The sequence below is a fragment of the Apis dorsata genome, unplaced genomic scaffold (assembly GCF_000469605.1).
Source record: "Apis dorsata unplaced genomic scaffold, Apis dorsata 1.3 scaffold_331, whole genome shotgun sequence".
In the NCBI taxonomy this organism is placed as follows: Eukaryota; Metazoa; Arthropoda; class Insecta; order Hymenoptera; family Apidae; genus Apis; species Apis dorsata.
The window spans coordinates 527,829-538,269 of NW_006263599.1; the positions used below are offsets into that span (position 1 = coordinate 527,829).

The 10,441-nt window shown below is 41.0% G+C and overlaps 1 protein-coding gene across 2 annotated transcripts in view; it reads right to left on the minus strand.

The window, feature by feature from the left end:
- Positions 1 to 48: 48 nt before the first annotated feature.
- LOC102671860 (disks large-associated protein 4-like) overlaps positions 49 to 10,441 on the minus strand; it is a 28,175-nt gene continuing 17,782 nt past the window's right edge. The window contains exons 6-14 of one of the 2 annotated variants that reach the window (XM_031511601.1): positions 7,431 to 7,756; positions 5,933 to 6,281; positions 5,528 to 5,856; positions 5,288 to 5,437; positions 5,062 to 5,200; positions 4,717 to 4,969; positions 4,456 to 4,644; positions 4,223 to 4,360; positions 49 to 1,117 (exon numbers count right to left, since the gene is read on the minus strand). In XM_031511601.1, coding sequence (XP_031367461.1) covers positions 884 to 1,117; positions 4,223 to 4,360; positions 4,456 to 4,644; positions 4,717 to 4,969; positions 5,062 to 5,200; positions 5,288 to 5,437; positions 5,528 to 5,856; positions 5,933 to 6,281; positions 7,431 to 7,756 — 2,107 coding nt within the window. In that variant the 3' untranslated portion in view covers positions 49 to 883. Of the gene's footprint in view, positions 1,118 to 4,222; positions 4,361 to 4,455; positions 4,645 to 4,716; positions 4,970 to 5,061; positions 5,438 to 5,527; positions 5,857 to 5,932; positions 6,282 to 7,430; positions 7,757 to 10,441 lie in introns of both variants that reach the window. The other variant, XM_006617952.2, reaches the window with a different exon arrangement.

Sequence of the window (10,441 nt, forward strand, 5' to 3'; positions counted from 1 at the left end):
AGCAGTCTCTTTATTATTTCTAATACGAAAAATCAAAATATCTTTTACCATTCATTTATCATCCGGATTGTTTTATTTTCTCATCGAATAACTTCTTCTTCCCCATCGATTTCTTCTCGATATATAATTATCTTACAAAAAAGAAACATGAAACAAAGAGCCGAGAATGCTCTCAAAATTACTGTGCTATTCCGTTCGTAGATTGAACGTTAAATATCGTATTATATAAATCGAACGAGAGCGTAAATTGATATAAAACGTAACAAGATTAGCACGAAACATCACAGCGTGTAAAATCGAAGTGAAACGAACGTGTGTGTGAGACAGAGCGTGAGACGAAAAACATCATTAATAAAATATCATTAATAAAATCATTAAAAACTTCATTTCGTATTAATCTGGATCCAGTTCTTTTTCGTATTTTATATAAAAATCAATCTCTAAAAAAAATCGATCGTCCTAATTATCTATCAATTATATACCATGAATCGGCCTTTTATTGCTCGTGTGGTGCCCCACAACGCTCAACCCTATTTAACGATATAAAGCGAGTTTGATTGTAATCGAAGCATATCGGTAATTGTTTATAATTCAACTCCATATCGAGCAGTCTGGGCGTTTAATTGTCATCAAACTATTAATAACATAGGCTTGTCGGGCTCGAACGCGAACCAATGAGCATCGTATTTAATCGCCAATGAAAAAGCTTCGACCAATTGTTCGCCAGACAGCTCGACGAGATTCGGAGTTGTTCAAGAAAATGCATAAAAAATACCGCAATTTGATTTGGCTCGAGGCGTAAGCGTCACCAAAAAAACGCTGCTAAAAATTACTCAACAGATCCGCCGCCATTATTATTATTATTATTTTTTTTTTTTTTTCGTTACGTATCGGGGGCGAAGATCTTTACGGTATTCTCGGAATTTTTCGCATTCGAGCGCATCGCTCGTCTTTTCTCCTCGATCAATTGCCTTCGAGCTTGTTCTCTCGCTTCCCTTGCTTTTTTATTCGCCTCGCTGTTGGCCGTCGATTTTGATTTGTGAATTGGTGGGACGCGACGTTTTGCGGTGCTACCATTCTGCGGAATTGAAGTAATCGTCTTTTTCTCCGGCACGGTCTGAAAAAAAAGAAAAAGAAAAAAATTAGAGAGATATTATCAAAGAGTCGAGAGTATAACGTTATAGAGGTGTTGGAGAAATTTAAAGAAATCAAGAGGAATCGAGAAGAAATCAAGGAATTGAAAAGAAGCGATTGAAAGAAGATGAAGGGAAAAGTGGATGACGAGGAAAAACATACTTATAGAAGTATGATCCATCTTGAACTTCTTGATAATTTTTCTAAAACTGGTGATGAATTCTTTGATCCTCGTTTGCTTTTATACTTTTGCAAAAATTTAAAGAAATACCGGAGGCAGAAGAAGACATTTATTCTAGAAATGCAAGGGGATACATTTGATCGTTGTTAATGGTGATTTAATTTAGAAAAAATTATATAAAACGTTGGGATTCAGGATGTAACAGCCGATTTTTAAAAATATAAGAACAAGACTCAGAATACCGTATACATATAAATACAACGATAATCTACAAAGAGTTCGATTCGATTTGAGAAACGTGTATATGTGCCTCATTCTGAGGAAATTTTTAGCATTAGGCGAATTCGAATGAATTTCGATATTGTCCGGAAACAATTGCATGTATTTCAATTCTTCGAAATAAGGATTCGCGTGAAATCCTTTTTTCAACGGTAGATAATTGTTTAAATTAATGGATTTAATATTTTTGCCATTTTTTTGATTGAATAAGGGACGAATAACGAAATCCGAATGAACATGTTGCGAAATATCCATGACTACATTAGCATCGACATCTGACGATTTTATATTTTTTGTAATTAAACCGTAACTTAATTTTTTAATGTTTAAATTATTTTTTAATTTAGAGGCATTACGATTCGCGACTTTAGACACAATATCAGCACTTAACGAAGACATTAAAGTGGACAAAAAGTTTTGTATCTCATCGTTCTTCTTAGACAATTTTGGGATATCATTTGCGGCATTATTCATATCGTCGTTCTTCTTAAGCAATTTCGTGATATTATCCGTCACATTATTTATATCCTGCATCTCGTCATCCTTCTTAGACAATTTTAGGGCATTGTCGGTGACGTTATTTTTATTCTCTATCTCATCCGTTTTAGACAATTTCGAGATATTATCGGTGATATTATTTGCGAAGAAAGTCGATTCATTTTTCGTTTCTACCACATTGGACGTCAAATTAGAAATTAGACATTGGATCGAAAAATCACGACTTTTAGGTATAGAATTTATAACTTCGGATATAGGATTTGAAATTTCGACTTTCGTTTTCAAATCGTCTTGTAAATTTACGAAGCTCGCATTTGGAATATTATCCTCTGACGTATCGTATAAAGAATTACTCGTGATCGAATTATTTCTAACGAGTTCGTCCTCTTGGAACTTGCCATTCTCTTTTCTCTTCTTATCGTAAACCTTCATTCTTTCTAGTTTTTCCGATTTGTTTAAATTTGCAGATATATTCAAGTGATGCTCGATATTGTACACTTGCCTTAATTGGCGAAGAGTTTCTTGGGACAATGGAATGAAAGGTTTCGAATCGCTTAATCTCCACGCAATGTTATTGGATGTTTCAGACGAGACTTCTGCCTCTCCTTTCACCATTTTATGCAATTGTTTCACTTGCTCTTTCTTAGACTCTTGCTCGATTTTTTTAGGCAATTCTTTTATTTGCTCTTTTCTAGACTCTCGCTCGAACTTTTTAGGCGATACTTTTGTTCTCTCTTTTACTTTTTCTTTCTTAGAATCTTCTAGATCCTTCTTTATCTTCCAAATTCCACAATAAGTACAATTTTCCGTGCTTGTATTGAGCTTACTTTGCGATTTGTACTTATTCTCCGTAACGTCGAGATTCGACCATATATCGCGCACGATAGAAAAATTAAACTTCTTCTTGCAATTATGATTAATTTTTTTCACGTTTTTCTTATTTATCGCAAGAAAATTTTTCTCTAATTTCCCATGCAATATGTTTATTGCGCATAATTTATTCGTGTTATCTTTATCAACTTTATCGTTGATAATCTTTTCGGTTTTCTGATTATCAGCCGATAAATTGTTCTTTCTCGTTTTTGACAATTCTTTAATATCGTTTGGTAACGATACGACATTTTTAACATTTTCTTTACGCGGAGAGAAACTTTTATAAGGAAACTTGTCATTTTTCGATGGAATCGAAACTTTCTCTTCCCGTTTCCGCGTAACGATAGATTTTAAATTACAAGGCTTTTGCGCGTCGCCACTACGTGGCTTAATTAAATTGTTTTTCTGGGGCTTGATTTCTGGAGTATGCGATCTTGCTCTTCGATTAGTCTCGTTGTTGAGTATCCTCCCCACGGGGCTACAGGATTTAGCTTTCGGTCGAATGCTTTCCAATTTTTTGTCTTCGACTATACTTTTTTTATGAAATTGAGAAATATTCTTTCCACCGCTGTGCGTGTTACTTTTTTTCTCTTGCACGTCACTTTGCCTATTTTTCGTAAACGAATTATTCTGTGCCTTGTCGAAATAATAATTATCTTTCTTCTGTTTAAACTCGTCGTTCTGTTTCTTATAAATCACTTCGAATTTCCTCGAAAAATCTTTCTCAAGAAAATCGTCGTCAGAATATAAATTATATTTATCATACGACGGTGTAACGTTCTCAAAATAAAACGAATTCACGTCAGGCTGTAACGATTTCACGTAATTGATTACGTACGAAGTGCACGGATTAAGAGGAATGCTATCATTTTCCATCGATTTTATCTCGTTTAAATTTTCACAAAGAAACGGATCGTTCTCGTAATCTAGATCATAATCTTCGTAATAGTTCCCATGCTTCTCTAAATTTTGGGGAAAGTTTAAACCTTGGAACACATCGTCGCATAAACGTGTCTCGAGCGGGAATTGTATTTGGGATACAGAGGAATCTTTTTTAACGTAATTCGGTTTTTCCTCTCTGACGAATATTTTATCATCGAATCGTACACGTTTAGCGGTAACAGATTGGGAGCAGTATGTACGGGTGGGTAGTTCAGCTGGCTTTACGTTATTTACGGAATTCTCGTGGGAATAAAAATTGTTCTCAAGAGGCTTCAAAGAATCGATTGTCTGAGGATGAACAGAAACTGAACGTACCTCTTGCCACTGAGAACTGCGTAATTTTTCTATCTGATCGAATAGTTCGTTTACTTGGACCACTTGTAACATCACCATGTCCCAGAAACCAGCCAGATCTTCGTTCGTCGTTGGGAATTCCTCGCCAGGTACCTGGTTCTGGATCGAAAGACGTTTTAATCTCCTTGTCATTTATGAATTATTATTTTATTCGAATCTTATTAGAATAAAATGAAAGATAAAAGAAGTATTACGATATTTTTCTGGCATAGTCCCTCGAATTGTTGCATCTTTTGGGAAGCGAGCAGTCTAGCTTTGCCAGCGGCTGAGCGCAATTTTCCGGCTGCCTCTTCCGGAAGTGGGACGCTATCGCCACTACTGGCCAATTCCGCTTCCGCTAACGCGGCTAAAGAGAGCAGTCTGTCCGTCTCCTGTTTCAGCAACTGTAACAATCGAGCGAAGAATGTCGATAAACGTTTCTTTCAACGTCCAACTTCCATTCCAATTAGGTATACCTTCATAAAGTAATGTCCATTTTTCTCTTCCACCGTTTTCTCCGCCTCCTGAACCTGTTTCGCCACATTTGTCGAGCTGGCGCTCGATTCTAAGACAGGTAAGACTACTTTTGGCGCAGCTGGCTGTTGATCCGGGATGCTAGTCACGCTAGAACTTAATTCCTGCGCGTTACTATCGGTTAAATTCCCATCTAAATTCGTAGCAGCTGGTATTTTTGGTTTCTGCTCGACCTTTCGAGACACCGGCGACACCCTGACACGATAAAGAAAAAAAGAAGAAAGTAATCGTATCTCCATCATTAGCGTATCATTTAACGTCCTTTACGACTCGACCGATAGAATTACCTTTGCAGAGGTTTGAGAATTTGTTCCGAGCCGTCCGTAGGTCTTCTAGGGCTTACCACGGGAAGTTGAGCTCGAAACTCTGGTCTCAGGTGTCTCAACACGGGCAAGTTCTTCAACGATTCCTCCGTATTTGCGTTCTCTATCGAAACGTCGTTGTTGTTACTAGACTTGTTGGAAATGGTATCGCTAGTGTTCAGCCTGGTAGTGCTGCGTTTGAAGAAAAAACCTTGGGCGAGAGCCCCGGGCCCGTACAGCCGTTCCACTCGCTGTTGGATGAAAGATTTCTCGCTGCTCGGAGTGTTGCTCATCATCTGACTACCTACTTCCTCCGTCGACCCGTTCAATACGTTCGTTTCGTTAAGCGAGGCGCTCGCAACTGAAAACATAATTCGTGCATAATAACAAGAAAATTTATTTATTTCAACGCGACCGAAATAACGGATACAATTTTATCGAGTGTACTCACGACTGGCGGCATCTCGCTTCGGGGAAGTTACCGAGAAATGTTTGTTCTGTTGGCTACAAGACATCATCTGCGAAACTCCAGGGCTGCGTTTCGTAGGTGTGGAAGATATGACCGGGCTAATTTCAGGGAATGTCGTCAAGACGCCTTTGTCGACTTCCGAGTAACCCTGATATATACCTATCGAGTTTCTCGATTCCCTGTAAGCCTCCACTTTACACTCTTCCTTCAAACCGTTCGAGAAACCGTTTTGTCTGTCCATAGCTAGAGGGGAAATTGATTGGCTCTTAGGTGGATGAGGATGCGCCGGTACGTTCAGATATTCGTTCGATCTGAAAAAAAAAAAACAATTTCGTGGAAGGTTAGAAAGAGGAAAAAGAGAAATTACGACTCGAGAGTTGTTTTTACCTGAAACTTGCTGGGCTAGTGTCTCGAGTGATCAACCTGGTCCCAGGGCTACTGTCCCTCGATCGAAATCCTTCCCTGAGTTTGCTATCGTATCTGTTGATCCCGGAATAACCGCTGATGCTACACGCCAGGCCCAAGTAACTAGGTTTCTTCACTGTCAGCTGCTCTGGTTCCGGACTGCTTCGATGACCATTGCTGACGTTTAATTTCTCATCTGGCGTTAAATGCGACTTCTGCAGCGTCTCACTGCTACCGTTTGCCAGATTATCCGACGAAGAAACCGAGTCACCGTTGCAAGATAAATTCAGACTGTGCAACGTCTTCTTCGATATAGTATCTATGGTATTCTCTGCAAAGGAGAAGCCTCCGTTTCATACACGAGACCTACCACGCTCTCCTCTACATTTCCATAACGCACTCTAATTTTCATATCGATCCGATCTCATATTCTCTCATAATTCTTATCTCAACGCACGCAATGCCAATCGCGAAGAGGGTCGAGAGTCGATCGATTTGTACCGCGAGCCTTTTTCAAATCCTCGAGAAAAAGAGAGAGAGAGAGAGAGAAAGAGAGAATTGAGAATTGGCACGATCCAAACGATGATACACTTGAACACGAATCCCATGAAGAGCGAAAGAAAGGAAACCAGCCACAGAGAAGAAGGGAAGAAGCGGATTTATCCCCGGCGGACAAATAGAAGCGGAGATTACGAAGAGAGGGCGAAACGGAAATGTTGAAACGTGCCCGTACGAAACGCGACACAGGAATAACCCTGGAATGGCAAGAGGCTGGCCGAGTCACGATGCAAAAGAGGAGAGAAACGCCTCTCTCTTTCTCTCTCTCTCTTTGCATCTCCTCTGCTCTTCTTGGCACTGGCGATAGAAAGAAGCTGGTTGCCCTGCACTTGCTTCTGCACTCGTCTACGATCTAAATTCGATCGGCACCCGCGGCCGAAAAGGAACGATCCGCGAGAAGAAGGTGGAGGGAACTCTGGTAACCTTGAACGTTCCAAGATCGTCCCGTCTAAAATTCGTTGCATTCGGCAACGATGAATGTCCCGTTCTGCGTGGCCTTCGACGCGCCAAGTGCAAGGTCATCCTCGAGGGGACGACCCCTCGATTCCTCCACCGATGGATAACACCTCCACGCGTCCAATTCCAACGCGATCCGCGCTCAAACGCACCCGATCCATAATTTTCCATAATTTTTACCATTCTGTCGGCTGGGGGAGGGCGCGGCAAAAAAAACGCCTCGGCTTACTTACAATTACGATTGTGAATTTCAGCCGATAAAATGCTAATAACACGCTCTTTAACTTCCTTGTTAACTTTTCCCCCCTCCCCTTCCCTGATCTTTATCATTCATTCGGACGGGAGGAGGAACGGGGCGTGATATGTCATAGGCAAAGCGAGCAAAAAGACTACCGCCGTATCGAGATATCCTCCTTCCCCTCTCCTCCCTTGAAAAAAAAAACGCTAGACATCGAAGATAGCCAACCTGATCGGGCGGACGCGGATTGATCGACGTCCAGACTGCCGCTGCCGATGCTCTCCTGGCTAGTCCTGTTGGGCTGGTGGCTGGTTACGATGTTGACGGCGATTTTCGGATCCGGATCGAGGCGGCGATAATTAAGCGGTTGCACAGCAAGGGAGAGGGGCCTTGCGCGGCGGTTCGCTCTGATGCCGGCGGCGCCTGGGACCGACGGCGTCCGCGTCGCGGCGCAGTAGTCGCCGACGTCCTCCAGGCCCGCTACCTCGCCGCCACCACCGCGTGTTTGACCGCTGGCCCGTCGACGATCCTCGTCCCCGCGGTCCTCGTGCACACTGTTGAGTTTTTTCCCTCTTTTTTGTCCCGCGATCTCTTTCATATTTCTTTTTTTTTTTTTTTTTATTTCATTTTTCATTTCAGTCGTTCAGTCGCGAAGAAGACTTTCGTTTCTTCGAAAAGAGTCTCTTCGAGACGAGAAAACGTGTCGAGGTGGAGGAAATTATTTCCTTACACACCTCGAAACGTATATTTTTCTTCGTTGGCGCGAAGATGATGGTGGTTGTATCGAGAGGCAGATTTTATTTCGCGTTTAAAAAGAGAGAGATTATTTCAGAATATAAAACCCATCATCTTCGACGTAACGACTCGTTGTTGGAATTTTGTCGCCAATTGGCTCGATGCTCTCGAGTCGTTCCTCCGTGTCAACGTTAGAAATAAAACGTGAGAAACGTGCCGATTTCACGTTCCAATGCAACGAATGATTACGTTCCATTGTCGGCCTGTCAATTTTTTATATCTTCGAGAGGAGAAATATTATCAACGTTATAAACGTTCGGCGGAATTACGTGAAAGCGGAACGAATTAGAATCAAGCTTCGACTCGTTCCGCCTGTTTTCCCTTCCCCCTTCAACAGAAGACAGAAAAACCGCATCGGATTAATTCTTTTTTTCACGATGGAACGAAGCTCGAGGGCATCGTGGGCATTAATTGGAAACTGGTGCTATCTCGTAACCGAAAAAAAAAAAAAAAAGAAAAAAAAATCTGAATGTTAACTTTCACCGAATTCCTTTAAATAGATAGAACGATCTTTCACTCTCGTTCTCGATCGAACGAAGAGGGAGGAAAGAAAAGAATCGCGTTTAAGAATCGCTTCAAGAAAAAACGTCGTAATTTCGCCACGATAGCGCGTTCACGATAGAAAACAAAGCGGAAAATCGTACGGAACAATTAGATGATTGCTTAACTGAATTGCATGCTCCGTGAATCTTGATAATTTCGCGCATAATCGTGCCACTGGCTAAGCAAACAGTTTTATCATCGTGTATCACGGAAGAAGAATGGTCCCCCCAGAAGATGGTACCGCGACTTTAAAAAGCAAATAACGCGTGTGTAAACTCATCCTCGTGGATCTAATTTTACGATTCGTACACGTACGGTGGAAGAACGTAATAAACGGGACCGTAATAAATCGACACATATGTTACTATGCGCATAGCACGAGTTTCCAATTTTCCCTTTCCCCCCCCCCCCCTCCCCCCTTTTTTCACAACTTCGCTTCAACATGCGATGAGCAAATAGCGATGAAGAGAGAATTAAAATCGATGAAAGATTCGATGAAAGCTTCAAGAGTTTAAGGGCTGAAAGCGAGAAGAATGTAAAAATCTCTAAAGGATCTATGGAATTAAAAATCAATTTCTTTAACTCCAGATTAGCATCGCTATTTACGATCGTTCTCTAATTAGCAGCTTAATTATTTCGGTCGGATTAACACGGCACTAATTGCACGCTAATTCGTTTGCTCGCGGCAATTTTCCACGAATCGCGCCAACTTGTGCGATAATCACAAGCCGGCGAAGCTCGATTACGATTCACTCTCGAGAGATCGCATGCATTCAAAAGGAATGATCTATGCGTGCGACGAGTAATCGATCGAGAGGAAAAAAGAAAGAGAGAAAGAGAGAGGGATTCGAGGGATCCCAAAATTGCTTAGTGTATTGATTAGTAGTTATACGTCACGCAGATTAATTGGATAATTTTACATTATTCGTGTGACAAAAAAAAAAAAAGAAACATACACATTCACAGAGAAAAACGATTTTCAATTTTGTTAAAAAAAATATATATATATATATATACATAAGACTGTTAGTTACACACACATGGGACTGTATTATACAACCAATCACGCTTTCCAAATGACAATTTGGACACGGATACCATTTCTTCGCGCGAATTCTTTGAAACATTCGAGTTGCAAGAACTTCATCTTTTCTCTTGCGCGGTGCAGCTCGTCGAGTGCAGGCTCATCTATTTGCAAACGTGTTACGGATTATGATGGCGTAGTACGTGACGTGCAGCGAAGCAAAGGTATGCCAAGATAGTGCAAGGTGATCGGATCATGCTTCGGATCGTGAATGCGATTGATGATGAATAGATATACGTAGACGCGTAGGTGTAGGGGAATTTGGTGAATGGTGTCGGTCGGAACGACACCTAGGGGAGATGATCGTTCGCCGATCGAAGAGATCGCGTCCTCGTTTTTTTGCCAAGCTTTTGTTTCACTAGCTTCGAGTCAAAATTCATTTCTTAATCGAGTAATTACACCTCGTTAACCTTAACGAGTACGAGGCACTCTCTCGAATAAAAACCGGCGAAAAGAAGATTATCGCGGGGCGAGGGATCAAGGGAGCCGTCTCAATGGGAACAGTGAAACTGTTGTTGGATAAATAAAACGGTTCGCTGCATTTGCGAGAATACGCCTGTTAAATATATAGGTTTATATAGAAACGATATTTCACGGTGAATTAAATATACCACGGTGATGAAATATTGGATTGAATGCGCACGATGCATTATTTATCTAGAAGAGAAGAGAAGAAAAGAAAAGAAAGAAATGGAAAGCTTATAATTTGCAACTACTGAAGAGTATCCAGCGCGAGATACGATCGGTGAAATCGATCGTACGCTACGAAAATCGCAACAATCCGTCATGACACGGAGGGGAGAAAAAAAAAAAAAAA